The sequence below is a fragment of the Nannospalax galili genome, unplaced genomic scaffold (assembly GCF_000622305.1).
Source record: "Nannospalax galili isolate Female #2095 unplaced genomic scaffold, S.galili_v1.0 scaffold213, whole genome shotgun sequence".
Classification (NCBI taxonomy): domain Eukaryota; kingdom Metazoa; phylum Chordata; class Mammalia; order Rodentia; family Spalacidae; genus Nannospalax; species Nannospalax galili.
In genome coordinates, this window is record NW_008335195.1 from 3,132,914 (window position 1) to 3,159,885 (window position 26,972).

At 47.3% G+C, this 26,972-nt stretch overlaps 1 protein-coding gene across 1 annotated transcript in view; it reads right to left on the reverse strand.

Moving 5' to 3' along the window:
• Positions 1-26,972, reverse strand: part of Myo5c (myosin VC) — a 101,169-nt gene that overhangs the window by 44,985 nt on the left and 29,212 nt on the right. Inside the window, exons 9-23 of the mRNA XM_008829785.3 lie at positions 25,843-25,949; positions 23,838-24,103; positions 19,756-19,837; positions 18,516-18,656; positions 16,969-17,094; positions 15,604-15,687; positions 12,639-12,773; positions 11,751-11,848; positions 10,711-10,797; positions 9,294-9,405; positions 8,400-8,611; positions 6,822-6,987; positions 6,408-6,554; positions 2,898-3,062; positions 1,643-1,736 (exon numbers count right to left, since the gene is read on the reverse strand). Coding sequence (XP_008828007.1) covers positions 1,643-1,736; positions 2,898-3,062; positions 6,408-6,554; positions 6,822-6,987; positions 8,400-8,611; positions 9,294-9,405; positions 10,711-10,797; positions 11,751-11,848; positions 12,639-12,773; positions 15,604-15,687; positions 16,969-17,094; positions 18,516-18,656; positions 19,756-19,837; positions 23,838-24,103; positions 25,843-25,949 — 2,022 coding nt within the window. The remainder of the gene's footprint in view (positions 1-1,642; positions 1,737-2,897; positions 3,063-6,407; positions 6,555-6,821; positions 6,988-8,399; positions 8,612-9,293; positions 9,406-10,710; positions 10,798-11,750; positions 11,849-12,638; positions 12,774-15,603; positions 15,688-16,968; positions 17,095-18,515; positions 18,657-19,755; positions 19,838-23,837; positions 24,104-25,842; positions 25,950-26,972) is intronic.

The window sequence follows — 26,972 nt, forward strand, 5'->3', positions numbered from 1 at the left end:
TAGGCATGTAGGTGAGGAGCCTTCAAAATAATAGGTCCATCAAAATTATCCACCCAAACATGTCACTGGTGCCAAACAGGTAATTTTCCAAGTTCCATTTCTGGGAATTTAAATGTTCTTGTGGGAAACTGCACTTTAAAAAGTCAGAAAACTCTCCTAACAACCATCCAAGTGGAGTGCTATAGTAAAAATCGGGGAGGTGGGTGAGGCCCTCCCTGCTCAGGCTCCAGGTTCCTCCCTGACTCCTGACCTCTCTGTTCCTCACCGACTCTCCCACGGGCTCTGAAGCCCATACCACAAACACTCACACATATTTACATTACTCCCCCACACTCACACATACCCCCCATGTACCCCACATACAGACTCACGCAAACCACACACACACACACACATCACACACACAGCATACTCACACACGCTCATGCACACAGCACATACAGATACCACAAACATGCCCCTCACTTCATACTGCACTCCCCATACCTCACACACGCCGCAAACACATATATACTCACACATATCACACACTAACAACCACACACAACACAGACATACCACAGACACATACATACACAATCACAGCATAAACACATTCAGACATATCCCCCCACTGACACACATCACACACACACACCACACACATACACACTGATACCACACATACACATACCACACATATGCACAGCACACTCACTCATATACACAGCACATACATACATCACAAACACCCCCACATACTAACACCACAGCCCCCCACACCTCACACACACCAGAGACATATACATACTCATACACACAAATACCACATACACTCACAACCACACACACCACAGACATACCTCAGACACATACACACAGTCACGGCACAAACACATACATCCCTCCCCACATATATATATAGACACACAAACCACACAGACAGCATACTCACATACTCACACTCATATACATATCACATACATATACCACAGACACCTCCCACCTTACACACATCACACATGCCAGACACATACACATATACACTCACATTCAACATTACACATAGTCATATCACACACAGCACACACACACACACACACACACTCACCCCACTACCACTCACATCACACACACACATATACATTCACACCACATGCACACCACAGACACCTACACACACATACCACATACACTCTCACCATACACATCCCCCATACCACACACACCACAGACACATATATACTCATACATACCACACAGACAGCATACACCCCCACATCCTCCACACCACACACACACACACACACACACACATATCTACAGCACAATCACACATACACATATCACATACACAATACCACATTCACATGCAGCATGCACCACACATATACACACACCACATATCACACACACACACACACACACACACACACCACTCACACCACACTCACAGCCCCCTCCATACATACACCACAGACACATACAAACATTCACTTCCCAATGCAAAACCTTTGGGCTGCTGGTCCCCATCTGTGCTCTAAAAGGGTCCAGGAGGTTGTATGGCATGGACTGAGTGAAGTGACAACCGTTCAAGGACACTTTCCTGTGAAGCATCAGGTCCTCAGTAGAGACCTGGCCACACCCACACTCTGCAGCTTGCCTTTCAGCTCCTCAGTCTTCTCTCGCAGCTTCAGCTCTGCCCGCTCTTTCTGCACCTCCAGCTCTGTGTTGTGCTTCTGGAGCTTTGCCAATCTCTAGCGAAGGGTGGAACACGAAGAAACCTTGGTGAAGTCCCTGCTGCCCATCCTGGGGAAGAACACTGTGCTCTCCAATCACCTTTGCTCTGCTCAGCCCCTGTTAGAGCTAAAAGCCCACACCAGCTCAGGAGGACTTTGAAGCAGACAGTAGTCTCCATCTCCCCAGCCACAGCTGACACCAGGGAGAAGGGCCAAGTCCCAGGTCTCCTCAGTGTCACAGAATGTGTCAGTCATCTCGTGAGCTCTGGACAGCCCAAGCAGTTTATGGATTTACTGTGGTATAACTGCTTAGATTATGACACACAGTGGATTCACACTTCAAGACTGCTGTGACTCAGAAGGGAGGGGAGCATGGCTGAATCTGTTATTTCAGATTCTCTTGATTAGGGGCCTTCAAGGCTGGCAATGTGGACCCCTTGGTGGTGATGGTCATGACTAGCAGAGTCAGTGAGGCCAGAAGAAGAAGTGTGGGCATTCCTGGGCACTGGGTCACAGAGAGGCAAAGAGACATCCTCTGGGACTCATGGTTGCCAGTATGGGTGCTGTAGGCCTTTGGAAGGGACAGGAGTGTAGACTGTAAGAAAGACTACTCTCTTAGAATGTGTTAGGATGCACCTGCTCATGCCTGTGTAGGGCCCATGTTGGGCACTGACTAAATTATTTCACACAAAAAGTTCATCCTTACAACACTGTCAGCCCCCTTTTCATGATTCTATTTAACATATGACGAAACTCAAGTTCACAGGTGGTCAGGGACTGGGCAAGGCTGCCAATTAGCCTGCAGCAAAGCCAAAACATGAATCTAGGATGATGGGGTTTTAGGTCTATTGCTCTCACTAGACAACAGAGATGGGAGTCTTTCCCAAGCCTTGTGTCACAGGTCAGGGAAAGGTGCCTCCAGGGTACATCTGGGTGGATGAGTGACAGAGGGATAAGAGAAAGCAGCCAGCCAGTGCTCCCGGACCTGGCATCAGTTTGCAAGGTAGACACAGAGAGAAACTGATCCCTTCCCTAAGCTCCCCACTCCTATCTGGAGTCTAATCCTCTGGACTCCCCTTGTCAGGGCTATAGAGCCCTGCTTTATAGGAATTGCGGGTGACAGTTGCCTCCTCTGCGGAGACAGGCAGGTGGACTCCCCCTATGCAGTGAACCCCTGACCTCCTCCACTGTGTCCCTGTATCTCCTGCCCTTCTCCTCGTAGTTGTGCCGGTGGGTGGCTGCTTTCTCCAGCTCTGCTTCCAGCCTCTGAACCTTCTCCAGGTCACTGGCCCGCAGAGCGGCCAGGCTGGTCAGCTTCTCCACCAGTCCGTGGTTCTCTCTGCTCTAGAGAAAGAGACAGAGGTCAGAGGTTTGTCTAGAACAAAGTAGCTGCTACATTCACTCCTCATGCCCTGCAGCATGGTGTCTATTTACTACGATCACATTTTCTACTATGTGTCATATTAACATCTTCCCATGGAACCCAGAAAAGTGGATTCTTCCTGAGCTGGTAGTGTTTGTCATGTGGGGCCTATCTGTTCCTGGGGCTGAATTGTGTCCCCCTCAAAAATCACACATTGAACCCTTATCTGTGGACCTGGGATATGATTATTGGACGACAAGACCTTCAAAGAGGGAACTCAGGTATCAGGAGGGCATAGGGTAAGGTCTTGGGCCACACGGTCGGTGCACTGAAGTGGTTAGGACAGAGGCACAGAAGGAAGGCTGGTAAAGACAGGGCGAAGAGGGTTGGAGAGATGGATGGGGGTAAAGTGCTTGCCTCCAAAGCAAGAAGACCAGAGTTTGAATTCCCAGGGGGTAAAGTGCTTGCCTCCAAAGCAAGAAGACCAGAGTTTGAATTCCCAGAACCCCCCAAAATGCTAGGTGGGCATGGTGGCCCACCTGTAATTCCAGCCTCAGAAGATAGAGACAGAGAGGGGATTCCTGGAGCAAGCTGGCTTGTGAGACTCATCATATTGGTGAGTTCTGGGTTTGACTGAGAGACCCTTATGATGGAGAGCAATCAGGGAAGATTCTGAGAATCAATCCCAGGTTGCCACACATGCACACAAGCACCTTCACACATGCATGTGCCTACACGTTTGGACATGAATATACCCCCACATATACCACACACATGTGCATTAAAAGAAGAGAAAGAAAAAATAGGTAGAAGACAGTAGTCTGTGAGCCAGGGACAGAGGCCTGGGAGGAGCCAACCCACCCATTCCTTCACTGAGGTCAGTCTCCAGAATTGAGGCTAAAATTCCTCTATTTTACTGCAGTGGCCCCAGAAAACCCAGATGACCCATGGTAGAAGTGTCGGGACTCCCACTGGCTCCTGTTTGTCTGTGTGCAAGCTATGCCATGTGCAGATCTATTACAAACAGCGAGATGAAGGGAACTGAGACTTACACATTAAAGCTAAGAGCCAATCTAAAGTTCCATGTGAGAGGGTCTCAGTATTATCAGAACCAGTCCAAGAGTGAGTTTCAGAGATTGGGACTTTGCATATTCCCAGGCTTCGCCTGGCCAGAGAGAAACTGTGTGTACTTCCTACTTCCTGTCCCTGGCCTGCAGCCCTCTGAACATGAGGGGTTTTCCCTACCACAGGAGGTGGGGCTGCAGTCAGACTCTATGGGCCTACGGAAGAGTGAGAACCAAAGTTGTTCCTCTGAGTTCCTGAGGCACGTGCTTGTCATGCAGGAGTCCTAGAGCAAATCAGAGAAAGGTACTCTGGCCTCTTGGTGCATAGCTTCTTACAGGTATATATGTTTTCGCAAACAGCCAGACTGGATTTAGGTCCCATGTGCCCTCTTAGCAAGTGCTCATGTGCAGCCAACAACCCACACGACCACAGGCGGCAAGCTTTTACCGTGTGCTTCTGTTTTCAGCTCTGGTGGCCCATGTTTGACCCTCTAACAATGGCTAAAAGTATTTCTTTTGTCTTTGAGGCAAGGCCTTTCTAGGTGGCCCAGATTAGCTTCAAACTTGCCTGCCTCCTGCTTCAGCCTCCCATGTGCTGGGATTATAGGCATGTGCCAATGCAAGGGACTGGGTACAAATCCTAACCAAAGAGCTAAGGATCTGATCAAGCTCAAGACAAATCTGTTTAAAAACCAGATAGAAGCTAGGTATAGTGACACGTGCCTTTAATCCCAGTACTGGGGAAGCACGGGCAGGCAGAGCTCTGTGAGATGAAGGCTAGCCTGGTCTACATAGCGAATTCTAGGCCAGCTGGGGCTATAGGGAGACCCTGCCAAACAAAAAGGGGGAGGGACTGGAGAAATGACTCAGCAGTTAAGAGCACTGGCTGCTCTTGTAGAGGACCCGGGTTTGGTTCCCAGCAACCACATGGTGGTTAACAGACATCCATAACTCTAGTTCCAGGGGAATCTGACACCCTCTTCTGACCTCTGCAGGCACTGTTACGACATGGGTGCACTTACCCACATGCAGGTAATGTATCCGTACTGTATAGCTTTAGTGTCAACTTGATACACCTGGGTTGAAGGAGCCTCAATTGCGGAATTTCCTCCATTGGACTGGCCTGTGGCCATGTCTGTGGGGAATTTTCTTGATTGTTGAGTGATATGGGAGGGCCCAGCCCACTGTGGGTAGTGCCACCCCTAGGCAGGTGGGCCTGTGTTGGATAAGAGAGCAAGCTGAGCAGGGGCCAGGGGAGCAAGCCAGTAAGCAGGGTTCCTCCATGGCCTGTGCTCCAGCTTCTGCTCCAAGTTCCTGCCCTGAGTTCTTACCTTGGGCTCCCTGAAGAACTGTGACCTGGGAGATGTAAGCTGAATAAACCCCTTCCTCCCCAAGTTGGAAGTTGTCAGAGTGTTTTGTCACAGCAATGAAGAAACAAACTAGGACAATATTCATACACAAAAAATAAAAACAATAAATAAAATACTTTTAAAAAAGTGGGTGAAGGGGCTGGGGAGGAGATGGCACAGCAGTTAGGAGCATTTGCTGCTCTTTCAGAGGACACGAGTTTGGGTCCTAGAACCCTCATCAGGCACCCATTTACATATACCTAAACACACACACACACACACACACACACACATTTGAAAAATAAAACATTTTTTGTTTGTTTGATTTTTTCTGACATAGAGTTTCACTATGTAGCCCCAGCTGGCCTAGAACTTGATATGCAGACCATCCTGGACTAGCCTAGATCTCCTCCTGCCTCTGCCTCCTGAGTGCTGGAATTACATGACCATGCCCAGCTAAAATAAAAATAAATCTTTCTTTCTCTCTCTCTCTCTCTCTCTCTTTCTTTTTTCTTTCTTTCTTTCTTTCTTTCTTTCTTTCTTTCTTTCTTTCTTTCTTTCTTTCTTTCTTTCTTTCTTTCTTTCTTTCTTTCTTCCTTTCAAGAAGTTAGAGGGGCCTGGAGAGATGTCTCAACTGGTAAAGTGCTTGCTGTGCAAGCATGAAGGCATATACCTGTACTCCCAGCACTGGGGACACAGAGACAGGAGGATCCCTGGGGCTTTCTGGCTAGCCAGTCTAAGCAAAACAGCAAGTCCCAGGGTCAGTGAGAGACCCTTATTCAAAAAATAAGATAGATGGTGCCTGACATTGACTTCTGACCTACATATACACACGGGTGTACCTGCACACACACACATGAAGACATGTGTACACCACACATACATAGATAGAAACATGTATATGGATGCCTACCTGGTCCTCCAGCTTCTTCTGCAAATGCTGGACCCTGTAAGTCAGCTGAATGTTGAGCACGAATCGGCGGATGCTCTGGAACCTGCGCCGGGCCAGCCACGCTCGGGCATACTTCTGAATGATCACAGCCTTGTGCTCCTGGAGCAGCTTCAGAACCAGATTAGTGAGATGTCAGCCCAACCTCCAGCGCTGGAAGAGGCAACCCCAGACATTCTAACAGCCCAGAACATGTCTCTCTGTCACCCACTCACTAAGGCCTGTCATCCCAGACTTCTGAAGCAAAAGGCAACCCCCAGAATGCTGAAAACCTCCCCCCTTGCAGGAACCCCTGTACGGAGAAGGATTATGGGCGTAAGGACTGCCTCACTACAGTGAGGAGCACCAGTTCTGGGAAAAGCTCGATCCATACTGTACCTTCCGGTACTGCCTCCTCGCCAGGAAGCCCCGGGAGTAGGCTTGGATGGTGATGGTAGCCACGCGTATCAACTGGTACAGATTTCGGACCAGATACCCACGACAGTGCTTCTGTAAGATGATGGCTGCCCAGGCCTCTTTCAAGGCTGTGGCAGTGATGGCCTTCCTAGAGTGAAAAGACAGAAGAGTGAGTGGATGGCCCAGAGCCTTGACTTCCATCATGAATTACATTGTAGGCAGCACCTCAGTGGGGTGTGGCTACCTCCAGCAATTCTACCATTAAGTGGCTTGTCCTGATGAAGCTCCAGTCCTGTTTGTGCTTACCCTGACCTGAGTGTCATACTGGCAACCCAGGGGAACACAGCTGTGTCTGCTCTGAACATGCTGCAGACCACCACTGCTGTGATTGTAGCTTGCCTTCAGTGAGTTCCCTAAGAGTTCATCAACTGGAAGCCTGGTTGAGAAGGCCTAGTGGGGGTAGGTCCCTGGGGAGGCATGGATCCATATGAGCTAGCACTCTGGAGAGTAGGATTTTATTCTTTTTTTTTTTTAAATTTTACATGAGGCATGGTGGCGTATGCCTTTAATCCCAGCCTTCAGGAGGCAGAGGCAGGTGGGTCTCTGTGAGATCAAAGCTACTCTGGTTCACATCATGACTTCCAGATGGGCTGTGACTGGGGAGACCCTGTCAAAAAACAATCAACAAAAAGACCGAAAAAATTTTATTTTTTATTTTAATTTTAATTTTTTATGTGTATGAGCATATTGCCTACATGTATGTAAGTGCACCCATGTTGTGCAATCCCCAAAGAGGTCAGAGAGGGCATTGGATTCCTTGGAACTGGAGTTACAGACATGGTTATTAGCTACCATGTGGGTACTAGGAATTGAACCTGGGTCCTCTGCAAGAGCAGCCAGTGCTCTTAAGCACTGAGTCATCTCTCCAGCCCCCCCCTTTTTTAGGGATTATTTGTGTATGTGCACATCTGTGTGTGTGTGCACGCGCATGCTTGAGCATGTGTATCGTGTGTAACGTGAGCTACATATGTGCAGGTGTCCATGGAGTCCAGAAGGGGGCACTGGATCCCCTGGATCTGGAGTTACAGGTGGTTGTGAGCTGGGAACCAAACTCAGGTCCTCTGGAAGAGCAGCAAGTGATCTTTACTGCTGAGCCATCTCTACAGTTCCTCAAATACTCATTATCTGGCTCATTATAGAGAAGTTAGTTAACACCTAAGAACTGGAAAGGAAGACAGATTCTTTCCTTCAGAACTTATAAGCTCATGGAAGAGACAAACTTGTAAATGGTCAAGAAACAGGAAAAGTAAAATAACTACTAAATAATACACTAAATATATTAGATCATAGGAACAAGAACAGTCATCCTGCCTGGGAAGAGACAGCACACACCCCAGGCAGACCCTGCATGACCTGAGGGACAGGCCCATCTCACATCCAGGCTTGTGGTCATTCATACCTGTGGAGCAAGAGAACAGTCCCTTGTCCTTGGCTGCCTCTCCTCTTGGAGACATTGACAGTAGAAGCTCTATGATCCACTGCCCCCCTCTGTCCACTGACCTCACTGTTTGCTGACCCCGGAAGTACTGCTGGATTGTCAGGGCAGCTTGTCTCTCACGGAGGAACTTCCTCCTCTGCAGCCAGCCTCGGACATGCTTTTGTATCACAATACAACCCTGCCTCAGTTTATCCAAGCGGAGTTTCTCTAAGTAAGCTACTTGTCCAGCTCTGAAGAAAATTTTGGTTTTACCAAACTGATACTGATTAGAATCCTAGAAGAAAAGAATAATATAATCAGAAATAAATCCTTTAGATTTGACACTGAGAGGTTCAAAGATTCCCAGACCACTGATAGGTACTTTGGCTTTAAGCAGAAAAACTGGGACCCTGACTAGAAACCTCTACTTGGAGTTGCTGGGGAAAGTCACTTTGGAAGAAATGGAGCTTGGTGGCAAAGGGTGTATATGTTTGCCAAGGTTCCATCCGGCTCTTGAGGGACTTTGGCTCCCCCACAGTGGGAGGAGGACCTGGACGTTTGTTTTCTGTCTTGGTTTCGGGTTCTGTCCCTATTCTGTCTGGCTGTCATAACTTGCCCATCGTTTTTCCAACCTGGTTCATCATTTCAGCAATAGTCTCAATCCATGCTGAATGCCATACGTGGGGCCCACCTTGCTTGGTTACTGCCTCAGCTGACCATTTCCTGTAACCAAGGTCCATGGAGGATAGTATTGGATCATGGAAGAATGAGGCAGGGGGATGCAGTTAGAAGCCAGGGTTCAAATTCAGGTCCCTAAGGACCTAAGGTGGCTGCTGTCAGGAGATCATGCTCCAGTGAGCGCATTTGTTGTTGCTCATCAGGGCCCTGCTCCTCTTGGAGGCAACCATGAAAGGGACACAGGTGAGAGATACACTTTTGAGAAAAGCTTGTGATTTCAGCAGGTGAGAAAGACCAACCTGGATGAGTCTGTGCAAAGCCACCTTGCACACTTCCTTTTTATCACTGAGGGAGAGCTCCTGCTGGGTCATAAGGATGCCATAGCGACTGTAGAACTCGATGTATGTCCACCTGAAAAATCAGACAGATCTGGGGTAGTGGGCTGTGCTGCCAACCTGCCCTTGCTTTCACTGGTTGTGGGGTGGAGTCTGCTCTGGTGATGAAGGCACTGGCTTTGGGCCCCTCCCCTGGATCACCACCAAAATCACCCAGAACATACAGCTGTTCTTTGAACTGATCCAACCAACCTCCACCCCACCAATCCTCCCTTTCCTCAGGTCCTATTCTGGTCAGGCAGCAGGGACCATCACCGGCAACTGGGATGGGGACTGGGGCGCTGGTGGCTTCTGAGCTATACACAGCCTGTATTGCAGTTTGAATGTGACATGTTTCCCAGTGGCTCAGGTGTTGAAGGCCAGGTCCCCAATGCAGTGTTCACTAGTGAGGCTCTTTAAAAAAGCTGGATCATGAGGGCTCTGAACTAGTCAACGGACTGACCCATGGATGGAGTTATTGGGAGGGATGGAGAAAGAGAAGGAGATGGGGCCTTGTTGGAGGAAGTCCGTCACTGGCATGCCTTCAAGGGGCATGGCTTGTCCCTTTCCTGTTGCTCTGTCTGCCTCTTGCCCCCATGAGGTGAGCTGCTTTTCTACTTGTGCCAGATAACTTCAGTTGTCAACTTGGCACACCTGGGAAGAAGGAAACTTAATTGGGAAATTTCCTATATCAGATTGGCCTGGGCATGTCTATGAGGTTTTTTTTTTTTTGATTATTGAATGAGGTGGGAGGGCCCAACCTACTGTGGGTGGTGCCACCCTTGGGCAGGTGGGCATGGGTTGTATAAGAAAGCAGGCTGAGCACAGGTCAGAGGAGCAAGCCAGTAAGCAGCATTCCTCTGTGGTCTGTGCTTCAGCTCCTGCCTACAGGTCCTGCCCTGAGTACCTGCCTTGGCTTCTCTCAAGGATGAACTGTGATCTGGACACATAAGACCAATAAACCCTTTCCCTGCTGAAGCTGGTTTTGGTCAGAGTGTTTTTATCACAGCAACAGAAAGCCAACTAGGACACTCCTTCACGTGCTCCCTACCATGATGATCTGCCTCATCACACAGGCCTGGAAGCAACAGAGCCAAATGGCCACAGACTGAAATCCCTAAATCATGAGCCAAAACCTGCCTTCCCTGTTTTCTCAAGTATTTCTTGACAGTGATGGAAGATAACCACTTCTCTCCTGTTGTCTCCCCCAAACAGTAGGAGGAATCTTTGGGTGCATCTTACAGAATCCAAGCATGTAAAAAAACATGTCAGCCACACCCTTGTTTTTCAGCACATACTTGAAGTGAGCACTTTCCCTCAAGAACCAGAACTGACAACGTACCTGGAAGGGTAGCTCTGGGCACTGATGCGAATTGTTTCTAGAACACCACAGGCTCGCAGCTGCTGGACAATTCGTTTGGAGTCAAACCTTAAAGAAGCAATTTTATGTATCAAGGCCTCCCAGTTGCTCAGCACACCCAGTAGGGGCTGGACTCTAGCCTCCTGGGCAGCAGGATCCAGCTCCATCATCGTTCCTCAACACACACCAACACACACACAGACACACACAGACACACACACACACACACACACACACACACACACACACACAGTGCCAGGCATGCTACAGATACTGGAGGAGTATCTGTGGAATGTTCTGGAACAGGTCCTCTATGAAACAGTCCAGAGGCTGGGCTTGCAGGGCAGGTGCGGGATGGAGCTTTGACTCTGAAGGAAGTGGTGGGGAGAAGGACTTGGGGGTGGGGGCCTGAATTGATCTTCCAGTGACAACTAGGTAGAAAGAACTGTGTGGTCAGCCAGGTTCTAGTGTCCATTTAATGCAGGAATGCCCTTTACAAATACCTCACAGCAACCCTGGGGCATAGGCCTAACTGCTGGTAATCCACAGACACACTCATCATCCCCACCATAGTCCCATGGGCACCCCTCAGCTTAGTTGGCTAAAACGGACTCCACAACTGACTTGTGTATATGGCTGCTTTCTCAGCACGCCTGAGAACAAGTCTGGACATCTCATGATAGGGATGAGGATGCTTCTGACCCTCAGCACTCTTACACACACACACACACACACACACACACACACACAGAGTTCCCCTTATAATGAAGCAGAAGGGCTGGGTCACAGGTGTGTGACCTTCAGTTGCAGATAGTTATTTTAAGCTCAGCCCCTTTGCTCAGCTCTGAAGAAAAGGTGGCTTAGTCAGAGGGATGGCAGCTAATATATAGAAAGGGCAGCATTGTTTTGAATCACTGAAACACCCCAGAGACAGTAACATTCACAGGAATTCTTAGCAAACTCCAACTTGGTGATGGAAGCCACTTCTGCAGTGATTTCATTTCTGAGACAAGAGTACTCACTCAAAGGGCAGTTTTTCATCATTTGGCTTGATACAGCGAACATAGTGGGGCGTGGTGGCATTGAGGGTCTCCATGAGCAAGTACAGAGAGCTGCGGAACTAGGAAACAGGGCCAGAAATCAAAATACGCTCTGCGAAGTTGAGTGCGGAGATCAAGACCAAATGAAGTTGATTAAGAGGATGAGGTAACTTTGGGGGTGGAGAGATGGCTCTGCAGTCAAGAGCACTTGCTGCTCTTGCAGAGGCTTGGTTCCAAGCACCCACATGATGGCTCACAGTTGTCTATAACTCCAGTTCCAGAAGATCTAATACCCTCTTCTGGACTCTGAGGGCACCAGGCATGCCTGTTGTACACATATAGGCAAAACACTCATACACATTAAATAAATAAAAAATTTTAACACAATCATTTTCTAGAGGACCTGAGTTCTGTTCCCAGCACCCACATTAGGCAGCTCACAACTACCTATAACTCCCACTCCCAGGAACCCCACACCCTCTTCTGGCCTCTGTGGGCACCTGTGCATATAAGCATATACTCACACAATTAAAAAAATTTCTTTTAATCTTTAAAAAAGAAGAGGTAACTCCACATAGAAGCAGCTGTTAGAATGGCCTTCACACATTGACCGTGGCTTGCCAGTGGGTCCTACTGCCCTATCTAGTATTCCCAGGTAGCAGAGGACTAGTGAGTCACATGACTATGTGAAGGTAGGGGGCTCTGGGATGCACTGCACTGGAGTTGGGGGTCAGGCGGGGAGGGGGGAACAGTTTGTATCTGTATGTATACTAGATTGGAGGAGGCCCACTGTGCAGCCAAGTCTGGGTCCCAGGAGTTCCTGGTTCCCTGGGGCCTGGTCCTGCCCATTCTCCTTGTTCCTGTGAGTACCTTATTCCCAACTGTGGTCCGGAAGTGCTTGCTGTTTGACTTGATGACCTGCTTTGCAGATTTTACTGTGATCATAGTACCGAAGGGGGAAGAAGGAACTGGGTTTTCTCGAAAAAAGTTGGCACAGAGATGAAACTGGAAGGAAGAAGATGTTGACTGACAGTCCTCACTGGCACAGAGCAAATACACAGTCACTGTAGCCATCTAAACGAGAGGGTGCAGAGTGACCCCAAGCCACCATGCATGGCCAGAGCTCTATTATGTAGAGAGAGCCTCCTCACGAGTGACGCCCATGCCATCCTTCCTGGGACTGGGGCAGGGAGGGCAGCTGTGCAAGTGTCTGCATCTATACACTGCCCAGCTATCAGAAGAGTGGAGCATCTCCTGTCCCCGTGATGCCCTTTGGCTCAGCTGGAATCCTCTCTCAATCCACATACTTGCCCCTGCAGACCCAAGTCCTCCTCATTCATCAAGGCTGTTAAAACATCTTCCAGTCACACCCACTTCACAATACTGAACCCATGTCCATGCATGAATGAATTCTTGTCTCTGTCTTTTGTTTATGTGAGACTTTGGTGTGTGTGTACATTCATGTGTGTGAGGGTGTGCCTGCACATGTGTACACATGCATGAAGAGGCTACAGGACAACTGTAGGTGTGCCTCAGGAGTACCATGCATCTTGTTTTGTGAGATGGGGTATCTGGGGTTTGCTGATTCAGTGAAGACAGCAAATCTTTGGGATGTGCCTGTCTCCACCTTTCCAGTGCTGATATTACAAGTGTACCTGTTTTTGTTTTGTCTTGTTTTTTTTAATGTGGGTTCTGGGGATCAAACTCAGGTGCTCATGCTTGTGTGGCAAGCATAGTACTGACTGGACTATCTTCCCAGTTTCTTGTTTTTATTTTACCTTATTTAAGAAAATTTATTTTAATTATGCATGTGTGTGTGGGGGGGGTATGGCACACATCAGTATAGGTGCTCATGTCCAGAAGAGGGTGTCAGATCCCCTGGAGCTGGGAGTTACAGGCAGTGTGAGCCACCCAGAGTGGGTGTTGGGAACAGAACTTAAATCCTCTGCAAGAGCAGCACCAGCTCTTAACCTCTGAGCCATCTCTCTAGCCCCTTATCTTATTTTTTTGATACAAGGTCTCACCATGTAGCCCAGGTTGACCTAGAACTTGCTATTAATGTATAGCCCAGGCTGGCCTGGAACAGGACTCTGCACCTTCATCTTTATTTGCTCCTTGTTTAAGGTACTTCACTTTCTGGGGTGCATCAGTTACTTCAAGTGTCCGTCTTCTGGCACATTTTATTCTTTGAAAGTAGATATGGATAATATCCTCTGAAGCAGAAGCCGCCCGGGTATCCTGGTGTGCCCCTCCCTGGGCAGTGACTGCAGCTGAACTTCCTACATGTCAGCTCAGAAAATGACCCATTCTGCTTCTACAAGACCTGCCTGCATCTTCCAGACCACACCCTGGGGTGAGCTTGGGACTGGGAAAGTAATTGTCAAAGTAAGTCAACTAATTCCGTACCCAAGATGCTGAACACTCATTTGTGAGCCAGTTTTGATGACCATGGTTGTTCAGGACTGGCATCTGTTTATGATCATTGGTGCAAGTGCTTTGGCTCATTTGGGAAACTGTCAAAACAACTGAGCATTTTAAACAATGGACTGGGATCTTCTCAAAGAGGCAAATAAATAGAAACCAACTTACCACAAAAATGCAGGCTAAAATGTAGACTAGAGAGATGGCTCAGCAGTTAAGAGCACTGACTACTTTTGTAGAAGACTCGAGTTCAGTTCCCAGCACCCACATGGCAGCTAACAACTGTCTGTAACTCCAGTTTCAGGGGAAGCTGACACCTTCTTCTGACCTTCACAGGCATTGCATGACATGGGTACACTTACATACACGTAGGCAATACACTCATATACAAAATAATAAATAAATATATTTTAAAAAATACAGACTTATACGTGAAATATCTTTCTCCTCAAAATTTAATAAGGAGATGTTTGAAGTGGAAAAGAAATGGCCACGAGTCATTCTTTTGGAGCTATGGGCTCACCAAACAGAACCTCATCCATCCAAAGCCACTCTCTCTGATACCTTTTGCTTGGATTTGATTTTCTTTTTCCTTTTTGTGTGTGTATGTGTGTGCAGGTACACATGCTTATGTGTGCACATGCATACATATGTATATATGTGTAGAGGTTAGAGTTTGGGTGTCTTCCTTAGTCACTCTGTACTGTTTTCAGGGAGAGTCTCTCACTGAACCTGGAACTTACCAACCTGGCTAGACTGTGAGCTCCAGGAACCTGCCTGTGTCTGCCTCCCCAGTGCTGGGATTACAGGGGCACACTGAAGCGTGTGTTTTTTGATGTGGGTGCTGGGAATCACACTCGGGTCCTCATGCTTGCCACACAGCCATTTTCTCATCCTGATCGTTTTGATTTTCTTTGCACATTTCGTATGACCTTACACTGCTTGTTTATATGTTAAAGGACATGGCTTTCACTAGAATCTGAGCACCCATGGACAGACACCCACCAGGCTTATTCACTGCTGTGTCCCCAGAAGTTTGGGTGACGCCTGATCCATGGCAAGTGCTACATCACTCTGTGTGAATGAAGGAGCCAAGTGTGAATTGTGCTTCCTTAGCTGGTTGTGTTGACTGCCCTCCTCTGCCTTCTGCACATCTGGTTGTGCATGTGATGTACAGCGCTTTCAGATGCTAAAAACGTACTTTACCTCAAGTTCCAAAACAAATAAAATATAGTAAGTACATACAATGGGATTTTATCCAGTCGGAGAGAATGAACTCAAACAGCTTTTTTGTATTTCTGAGCTACAAGTTGCTGCTACCCAGTTTCTCCCTGTCTCTACCCTTTCTGATACATATCTGGACTTGTGCCAGTGACAAACTGAGCAGCTTCAATGCTTGCAGGACCCTACTGACCTTGCTTGCTCTCATGATTTCTACCAGCATGTCATAGACAGTGTCTCTATTCTTTTCCAGGAAACCTTCACTCTGGTACTCCACCTGTGTAGAGAAAGAACTCGTTACCCCATGGAGGCCAGCGCACAGAGCATCTAAGTCAAGCTTTGTTTCTTCTCTTTCCTTCTTTAAAAAATTTTTTTTTTTAATAGCTGGGCTGTTAAGAGTCCTGGATGTTCTTGCAGAGAACTGGGGTTCGGTTCCCAGTACCTACACGGAGGCTAACCAGCTATAACTCCAGTTCCAGGGGATCTAATGCCTTCTTCTGACCTCCACAGGCATTGCACAACATGGGTGCATATGCATGCAGGCAATATACTCATACACACAAAATTTTAAAAAACTTTTTTTTTCCAAAAAATAGTTTTGAGACAGGTTTCACTATGTACCTCTGCCTCCTGAGTGCTGAGATTAAAAGTGTGTGCCACCATATCTGGTTTCTATTTTTTAAATTTTCAATTATGTGTATACGTATGTGTATGCATATGGGTATGAGTATGTGCACATGAGTGCTGTGCCTGTGGAGGTCAGAAGAGGGTGTAGAAACCCGTGGAACTGGAGTGACAGATGATTGTGAACAGCCTAAAGTGGGTGCTGGGAACTAAACTTAGTTCCTTTGCAAGACCAGTGCTCACTATTAACTATCTCCAGCTCCCCACTTTTTTTAAAAAAAAGAAAAATTTATTAATTTTGCTAGGTGTGGTGGCATAGAACTTGGGAGGCAGAGGCAGGCAGATCTCTGTGAGTTCAAGCCCAGCCTGGTCTACATAGCCAGCTCTACAGGGAGACCCTATCTCAAAAAGACAAAAAAAATTTTTTTAAATTTTATGTGTATGAGTGTATTAGCTACATGAATGTAAGTGCACCTGTGTTGTGCAATGCCCAAGGAAGTCAGAAAAGGGCATCAGATCACTTGGAACTGGAGTCATGGACAGTTAGCTACCATGTAAGTACTGGGAACTGAACCTGGGTCCTCTGCAAGAACAGCTAGTGCTCTCAACAGCTAAGCCATCTCTCCTGCCCCATCCCACTTTGTTTTTTTGAGACAGGGTCTCTTGCCTGGAGCTCACCAACTAGGCTAGGCTGGCTGGCCAGTGAGCCCCAAGGATCTATCTGTCACCATCTCCCTAAGACTGGGACTACAGATGTGTGTCACCATGTCTAGCTTTTTTAAAATGGGTTCTGGGTATATCCTCATGCCTGCCTTTCAAGGCAAGCACTTTACTGACTGAGCCATTTCCCCAACTACCCTCAGTGAGACTTGAATGCAACCAGACCAGGGAAAGCCTGTCCTGGGTAGGGAGCATTGTTCAAGACTTCAGTTACCTTATCAGCAAAGTGCTGGATGATAAAGGATGTGTTTGACATTCTAGGTTTTTCAAATAAAGAATTCTTGTTGACAAAATTATTATATAACTTTTGAAGCCAGTTTTCATCAGTTCCATGTGGCAACTGGAAGAGAAAAGCACACCAAACTGGAAGTAAGAAAACTAGAGACGAAAGATAAGTGAGAAAGTTGCTGAGTCTCAGGAATCAGGGAACCACGCCAAGTCAGAAGCCCTTTTCCCTCAGAACAGCTCTAAGCATTAACCTGTCTTTGTTCTTAATCACTAGAGTGGTTATATTTTATATTATTATGGACAATGAATAATTGTTTAAATGTATGGAGACTTTATCATGATATTGAAGTGAAGTTACTGATGTCCTTTTAAAGATTAAAACATGCTTAGACCCAAGGAAAACAGTTATGTCATGATTTAAGAATGAAGATTTGTATTAACGCAAAGCAGGTAGAATTCTATTACGTTCCCCACAGAAGTCTCACAGTTCAAGGAAAGCAGATGGGACAGGAGCCTGACTCCATTCCTAGAGGATAGGGAAGGCAGGCACCGCCACGTGCTTCCTCCCCACCCCACCTCGGGAAATGGGATTTTCTGCCTCCTGGAACCCAGATCTAACTTCTTCCAGCTAAGCTCCTTGCAAAACTTATTTTAAATGCTGACAATTTTGAAGGTAGTAGTTAAATGCAACCCAAACAGAGAGAACTCAGTACCCCATTGTGTCACTTCTGTGATGCTGGCCATTTAGAACATGGTTGTGTAGCTACAAATACTTAGCATCTGCCTGGCTTCTATATCTCTGCCTCTAGAACATTCCAGAACACTAGTCTTTCAACCCCATTCCTACTCTGCTGGGATTATTTTTTCTTGGGGAATGCTGCTGGGCTGACCCATTGTGAGGTTTCTCCTCCTACAGAGGATAAAAATAATAGGACATTTCCTAGACACCTCTTGTTCTCTTGAATCTGGTAATGTTGACTTTGAATTCACCTTCTGGTGGCTCACAAGAACCAGTAAGAAGAGGAAAATGTCTTATTAGACGTTAACCCCAGAGTAGAGCTGATCATTATATACCTGTACATTTGTATGTTGACCTCAAAGCCCACCTCCTGGTTGGGCATGGTGGTGCATGCCTTTAATCCTAGCACTTGGGAGGCAGGGGTAGGTGGATCTCTGTGAATTTAAGGCCAGCCTGGTCTACATAGAGAGCTCCAGGTCAGCTGAGGCTACGGGAAGACCCTGTCTCAAAAAGGCCAAAAAGGCCAAAAAAAAAAAAAAAGCCCACCTCCTTGCTGGATGTTACTCAAGAGGTCATACATGCTACCCAAGGGTGATGAATGTGCATGCCGAGGGTAGGAGGGGCCCTTGGCTCCCTGGGGTTATAAGTACTCATGACTGTCTCAGAGTTAAGAGCCAACCAAGTAGGTAAGACGTCCAGACTTTATAGGTGTGGCTCTAAACAAGATCACTCTGCAACATGTGCATCTGAAACTGCTCAGAAGCTGGAAAAGAAATCAGTTATTTTGAAGTTACCAAGCATTCTTCATCCAGTAACTCCAAAATGCCCATTTTTGCTTCAATCAGGTCAATAACCAGTTGGTTGTCATAGAAGTCTATTAGAGTCCAAGGAATGTCTTCCTTCATATATTCTTCTTGTTCAAGTTTAAAGACGTGCTAGAAATCCAAGAGTTAACAATGAAATTAAACAGAACATTAAAGTGTGTGCCTGAAGGGCCCAATGCAAGCTTTGGGAAAATGTAAACTGAAGGTTGATCTGTGATATTTAAACAGGCACACCCTTGGGGCTGGAGAGATGGCTCAGCAGTTAAGAACACTGACTGTTCTCGCAGAAGATCTGGGTTTGAATCCTAGCACCCACATGGCAGCTAACAACTCTCCATAACTCCAGTTCCAGGGGATCTGACGGCCTCTTCTGTCCTCTGAGGGCATTGCATGACATGGATGTACTTACCTACATGCAGGCAATACACGCAGACACATAAAATTAAAAAACAAAAACAAAAACAAAAAAAATCCAAAACAGGCAGACCCTGGAGCACAAGGCCCGAGTCCTTTCTCAGGGCCAGTGTCACTGAGCACCTCCTGTGGGTCTGGCTATCACCCTGCCACAAGCTTCTCCTCTTGGTGTGTCAAGCCTGAGCCAGCCTGTGTTACCACCAACACAGCTCCCTGAACCCCTTCCTATTTGTGGCTGTGGTCCACTGCTGCTCTCTAGGGACAAAGCCAACCTCCTTGGCCTGGAACAGTTCAGCCAGAGTGGGGCAGCTACAGGGGAGACTGGATAAGCAGTTAGTGTTCAAACTCTACACTAGAGTTCAGGGTGTCAGGAGGCTTCCCCCAGACCTGGTGCAAGCTCACCCTGGAGGATGAAGGAAGCAGTGTTGGGAAGGAAAAAGGTCACAAACAGGCTCAAAAACAAGTGGAGATATGGTGTAATACCAAAAGGCCACCACAAGGTGGTGCAGGAACTCAGTGTGTAGCTCTTAATCAAGAAATATTTATTTATATATTTATTTTATTTAGTTGCATTTATTATTTATTTATTTATTATTTAGTCAGGGTCTCATGTATCCCAGGCTAGCCTTGAAATCACTATGTAGCTGAGGATGAGCTTGAACTTCAAATCCTCCTGCTTCCACTGCCCAAACCAATCAGGAAATCTGAAAAGGGAAGGGGTCGTACTGTGCCTCTTCCCACGTTCATGTACACAGAGGGCTGAGCACTGGTCCCAAGAAGGCAGAAAGTCACCTACCAGGTTAAACTGCTGCTGTAGCTTTTCATTAGCATAATTGATGCAGAACTGTTCGAAGCTGTTCACATCAAAGGTTTCAAAACTGAAACAGAGTATAAACAAAGTTAAAATGAAAACAGAAGTAGGACCTAGGCTTATTTATAGGTAAATACTTTTTGAAAGACTTTTTTTTTTTTTTGGTCTTTCTGAGACAGGGTCTCCCTGTAGCCTCAGCTGGCCTGGAGCTCACTATGTAGACCAGGCTGGCCTATCCACCTGCCTCTGCCTCCCAAGTACTGGGATTAAAGGCATGTGCCACCACGCCAGCTTTTCTGAAAGACTTTATAACTTATGAGGTTTGATATGCTTTCTGCTAGTTTAAATGTACATCAAAGCTGTCAGTTTTAATAGCCTGGTAGTCAGTTTATAAATTACTCGTTTTCTTTTTGTTTCCTGGAAGGAATCTGGCTGTATACAATCCACCTACCCTGTTAGGTATTAAGTAGGTATGTCATGCAGCATTACCATGTGATGCTATGTTAAAGCTATGCCTGAATAATGACAGCCTGACTCTGAGCATCCATTTCAGCCAGGAGGGGACTGGAATTGCTCTGAGAACCTGTTACTTCAGAATTCTCTCAGAGCTGTGCTTCCAAACAAAGGCCTCACTCTTTCTTTCATTGAAATAGTATATCCAGCATGAAATGGAGAGGTAAAAGTGGACCCTTATCTTACCAGAAATATTTTGTCCCTTCTGACCCCTATTGACCTAGGAGAGTGTGCACATAACCACTAACAGATAGTATCAATTTAATCCCACCTGTTGTCTGCAGCACAAATGGGATAATTGTCTCATTGCTTCCAAAACTGCTGTTTGCAGCAGTTGCTTGATTGATATGCAAAACACATATATACATTATTCTGGGTCAAGACCAAACAAGGGTCATGAGAGATTAAGGCTATATTCCCAAATCACAAGAGGAGCCCAAGGCTCAGTGAACTTGTCTACATTATAAACAAACTAAGGTAAGATTAGCCTTTTGTTTACAAGACTAAGTAAGTCATCTGTCCAGAGCATGCCCATTCTGTAAAAGTCATTACCAGTGTCACAATGCAGTATATGTTTAATCATACCACACCAATATCAGTAGAGGCGGGACAAGTCACCTGCCCAAGGCTGGCTTTCAAAGTTCCTGGAAGAAAACTGTGAGGTCACTTAACCACCCAGCCTAGCAGCCTCAGTGGAAGCCACACACAGCCCTGTTTTCAGGCATCAATAGCTATCTCCAGGGTTGCCTGAAACTGCAAACTTAAAAGCATGGAGTAGCCCGGCAGGAAACAGCAATGGGCATCTAAGTGTCATAGGGCTTGTGACAAACAGGACTGTCCTAAGGAGCAGCCTCACTCAGCTACTGCCAGCTGTGGCCACGTATGAAAGAAGGCCAGGTCATCCAGGACATCCCATCAGCAGATTCTCAAGAGAAGGCAGCAGTGTGCACTTTAATATGGTGCACACTAAATCCTTCACCTGGCAGGGTGAGCACTCAGCTGGGAGGAAGCTTGCACAGCTGTGTTTGTATTCTTTGCCTCTCTTTGCTCTAACTCTGCTTGGTGTGGAGGATTAACATGACCTCACTTTGTTACACATGAGAGTCAGAGGATGAGGCCATGGTGTGGCCCAACAGAAAGCAAGTGGTGCCTGAAGGCAGCTTGTCTGTCCTCCCCCGGTGCCTCAAAGGCTTGTTCTTTGTGGCTCTGATCATGAGGGATCCCTGCCAACCTCAGCCATGGCTTCCTGGACAGCTCCAGGTGTCTTGGGACAGCAGTAGGACCACCGCATCTGCAGTCTAGCTCTACACCATCTTTGGAGCTCCAAGATTGGAGGCTGGGATGGGCCTGCAGGATGGACAAGGCTGGGGGAGAATCAGAGGACTTGCCCTCGCCCCAAGATCTGCCATATAGACAGGAGCTGATATTTTGGAGGGATGCCATGAATTTATATATGATTTTTATAATCAGTACAGGGGATTTTAATTTTCCTATTAGAAGTTTAAATGAACTCTAACAAGTTCTTGTGAATTTAAAAGTACTCTTGACCACTCAGGTACAAAATTGAAATCCCTCATACGGTGGTCTGGGGCTCTGTGGACCTGAACCTGCCCTCAGAATCCGCTTCTCACTTCCCTGTCATTATCCCTGCTCACTCCCGACACACCCACACCTCATCCCTTTCTCAGGAGTCACCTCAGCTTCTCCCTACCTGTTTCCCCACTAAAATGAAGTCCCCAGAGGGCAGGGATCTTTTGTTATAGAGCATCTTGGAAGTATTTGTTAGATGAAACTATGAAATATTATATTCCTAAAGTAAGAGGGGCTGTTATTTTTAGAGGCAATTTTAAGACATAGCAAACAACAGGGAATAACATAACAATCATGTTTCCTCCTCAATGTGAGACCTTCGAACCTGTCTAGTACTTTTTTCAAGTTAAATATTTTTACTGGTTACTCAAATTGTTTCTTGAAACGAGACAAAGTAAATAATTTACTAGCCTATCCCAGCAATGTATTTGTATTTTAAAACTGTTGACACATATATTAATTGGAGCCCTATGTAGTCACTTAAAGTCTACTTTAAACAGGAACTCCCTGTGATATTCACCTGACACAGGTGTGGGAACAGCTGGCCATCTACCTGGGTGAAAAACTCCAGGGCACAGCAGCATCCTTCTGGCCTCTCCCCAACCCCTGGGGGCAGCAACAGGAATATGAAGGCCCAGAGTCCCCCTCTCCATTGAGGGAGGGTCAGTAGAGCTCCTTGTGATCAGGGTGTGGGGAAGAGTCCCAGTTAGTGCAAACTGGGTTGCCTCTTTCATGGGACAGTGTCCCAGGTGCTCCATTGAGAAGCCAGGCTTAGTTCTAGGAGAGGGGCAGGGGCTGGGACACTAGAGGCTGGTTGCTAACAACCAGAAGCCCCTCTGAGCTGCCTCCATTCAGGCTCCGCTCTGCCTTCTATAAGCATCTTCAGCACGAGCTGGACTCAGATTTAGAAAAGCAGGATGGGGCAGAAAGAAGGAAGAGACCGAACTCCAGAGTGGCTGAAGTGTTGGGTTGTTTGAAAAAGGGGTGGAGCAAACCAGGGAGCTTATCATACAGGAGTGGAAAGGAATGTGGGCATCAGAGGGTGGGAGACAGAAACCTACAGCCGGCCCTGTAGACTGGGCAGACGCCAGCCTGCTGTGACTGGCACTGTCCCTGGGGAACAGGAAGATGCAACCGAGGTCTGTGCCTCAAGGGGGCTCCAGGGGACAGAAATGGACCAGAGCCTCCCACCCAAAAGGCAGCTGTAAACAAAGCTGGATTTTTTTCCAAACGAGTTGTCACATCTCTAAAGTTGGGGTAGTTCCGGGTAGGATTGAGTGAGAGGCCAGTCATCATAGGACCTATCGCACAGTGATCTTTGATGTTGGCCATTATTAGTTTAGCATTTAGTGTGTGTGTGTGTGTGTGTGTGTGTGTGTGTGTGTGTGTGTACACATGAGGAGGGCAGAGGTCAGCATATGTCTTCCTTAATCTCTTCTCCACCTTTTTTCAATTTAATTTAATTTTTAAAATGTATCTCCGTGTGTGTGAATGTGTGCCCTCCGAGGCATTGGAGCCCTTGGAGCTGGACTTACAGGTGGTTGTGAGCCACTGGACATGGGTACTGGGAACTGAACCCAGGTCCCCTGGAAGAATAGCAAACACTCTTAACTGCTGAGTCATTTTCCAGTCCCTAGACTGGGTTCCTCCTTTCTCTGCCTCCCCAGAGCTGGGTTACACACTTCACCCTGCCTAGCTTTTTAAGCAAGTGCTGGGTATCTGAACTCAGGTCTTCATGCTTGTGTAGAAAACACTACCCACTAAGCCATCTCCCTATCCCTTGTCATTTGTTTAATGCACTCTACAGAAAAGACAGAAGAACCAGGAGACTGTATTTAACGCAGAGAAAACCGGCTTCATAATCATGCAAAACACAAAAGAAGAAACAGAAGGAAGCGACCTAAAAATAACAGGGCATTTGACATTTAAATGAGGAAAGGCAGGCTCACCGAAGAGAATCTTACCCATAAATGTCCAAAACACCAATAAAAGCGTGCTGCTTGCCTGAGAAGTACAGCGCCTGGTTGATTCTCTCTACAATGAAGTCGAACAGGTGAGCATAGATCTTTTTGGCTAGTGCATCCCTGGCATTGATGGCCTGTGGCCTGGTCATTGGCTTCACCACTGTCTCAGAGGTGGTCACAATTTTGCGATTGCACAGCCATTGAGCCACTTGGCTCCTCTCCAGGCCAAGAAGTTCACAGAATATCTTCAAGTGACTGTCATCCTCCTTCAAAAACAAACAAAAGCCCCGTCAGGGCCACCAAACCAAAGTCAATACCACCCCATGGGGCAAGGCCCTTGCACAAAAGAGGAGCTGTGTGCAATGCCCAGGCCTCAGCAATAGAGTTCAGGCCTGCAGTAGAGCAGAGGGCTGGAGTGACACTGGCCCTGATAGGCATGGATGTAGTGAGACTTGCAGACCCGGCAGTGTCCCTCTGGGATCTTCACTCTGGCCACAGGAGCCAGCAGCCCTGTTTCATGCATATGGACACAGCCCCCAGCCCTCTCTCCCTCCATTCACAGTCTGGTCAGCTTTGGATGCACACCCCTGCTCCACCTCATGTGGCCAGGGTTTCCCTGGGTCAATCTGCCCTGGGAGATGCCAAGGAAGATTGGACATCTGGGTGTCATGGACATCCAGACCTGGTGGGGATTCCTTGCCTGTGCTACCTTCTCAGTTGACCCCAGGGCTATGGTGGGGGACTCTCCCAAATGTAGACTCTTCTCTCTACAGGCAGGGTTGGATGGCTGCCCCACTGGCACGCATAAAAGGGCTGGGGGTGGGCTTTGGGGGATGCCCTGTCTTCAGTCAACATGTACTGCCCTTGGCTCTTGTCACTTGGCAGAGCATGTGACTCCATGTGACTGAGTACCATCCCTGAGGCAGGAAGCATCTCAGCCAACGGAGTGAGCCACATGGTGACTGCATTTAAAATGCTCAGGAAGTGGTGTAGGAAACAGTCCAAACCATCCTGCTGCTCCTTACATCCTACCCACACCCCTTCTGACTGTCACCACAACAACACAGGCTTGCTTCTGGCGTCTCTGACCTCCTTTCTCGGGAGGGGATTGGCAGAGCCTCTGGCTTCCTTCTAAGAAGGAACCAAACTCCTGAAGTAAAAAAGATTCAGCTGGAGGTGCTACAGGGAAGGAGGTGAGAGAGGCCACAGCCTGTTGTTCTTTGAGAGCTTCATTCAGATTCCGTTTGTCTGACATTCTAATGTCCTGGTATAAATGAGTTGTATGTAGTACCAGAGCCAGGACCAGTAATCATAGGACTGACCGTCTTCTGTACTATAGAGCGCCTTAGAATTCTTTCTCCTTTAAAATACTGTCTTCATGGCAAACCTGATGAGACAGCTCAAAGTGACAGCATTTGTTGCATAGGAATTAGGTCTGCTCTACGGGAGTTAGAGAGGGAATGAAGTCCAGTGTCTCAAGGAATTTCAAGCACACTATATTCAGCCCTCTCAGCTTCCCAGTCATTTGAGAACTGGCAAACACTGAGGGCTGGACGCTGTGGTGGTGGGAAGGGCAACGAGTACTGAGGAGGAGTACTTCCTGTTCACAAGGAGAGTTACAGCAGAGGAAGGAAACAGTTGCTTCCCCCAGCTTGTGCTCCCCATGTCTCCCGCTCCCCCCTCCAGATCACACCTTGTGAAATCAGGTCTTGTTTAGTTCCATGCTGTTTCCCAGAGCCTATAACAACCCCTGGCACGTTAGGCTCCATAAATGTTTGTTGACTAGAACAGAGAGAATGCTCCCTCCCAACACAGGAACAAGGGAGAATGGCAGCTCCTGGAAAGTCTTCTTCCTCCTTCCTGCTAAACCAGTCTGCCCAGCAGGTCAAATCCTGGCTGGTGCTCAGCCATGAAGGCTGGTGCTCAGCCTTGAAGGCTGGTACCGAGCCATGAACAGGATACTGACCCACATACCCAAGAGGGGCAATGCCAACACGAATCTTACGCTGACTGAGGACCTCTCGTTGCCCACGGTGGCGATCTGCACATTGCCAAGATGTAGGATGGCAGCCAGGATCTTGAAGACATCCATCTGAAAATCTTCCTTGAAACCTAAAAACGGACATCCCCCAAGTCAGTTCTGCTCCCTAAGACAGCACCTGGATTCTTCTAAGACAATCCAGTTCCAGTTCAGCACCAGGGGCTGAGACAGGGGTGTGAAGTGGGCCCAGGGACAAGCTCACAGTTCCTCCCCTGGATAAGAATGCTGCAGCCAGAGGGGCATCCTTTCTTCTGCATGCTGGGGAGTTCAATGGATTTGGGGTAGCTCAATTGGTAGAGTGTTTGTATAGCCTGCAGCAGGCCCTGGGTTTAACCATCCCCAGTACTGCATACACACCTGTAATTGCAGCAAAGATCAGAAATTCAAGGTCATCTTGGGCTATGTAGCAAATTTGAGGCTAGCCTGGGGTACATGAGACCCTGTCTCATAGAGAAACAACAACAACAACAACAACAAAAATCCAAAGCATAAACGAAGACAAAACACCCAAGCAGCTCTTCTAAGTCAGATTTCTAGGAGGCTCAGCTTACATTTTTTCTGTAAATTATATTTTTTTGATTTATTTATTTTTATTTCATGTGTATGAATGTCTTGCCTGCATGTATGTAAGTGCACCCATGTTGTGTAAAGCCCCTGGAGGCCAGAAGAGAGAATTGGATTCCCTGGAACTGGAGTTATGGATGGTTGTTAAGCTGCAATGTGGGTGCTGGGAATATAACCCAGGTCTTCTGCAAGAGCAGCCAGTGCTCTTAACTGTGGAGCCATCTCTCCAGCCCCCTTTTCTGTAAATTTTATTTATTCTTAAAGTTTTTCTTTTCTCTTTTTGTTCTCAAGTCCCCAGAATCCTTTTTAAGGTGAGGGAGCCAAGGGATTCTACCAAAGACTGAGCTATGTGGATCAAGGCTATGGGCTCTTGTCCCCTTGAGTTCCTGGCTGGGTCTGATTAATGGGGAGTCCTGGTAGGAGATCAAGTTGGAGGATGACAAGGAACAGGAGGAGGAGAGGGAGGAGTGGGGGGGAGGAGGGAGGAGGAGGGGAGTGAGAAGAGGAGAAGAGAGAAGAGAGGAGGAGGA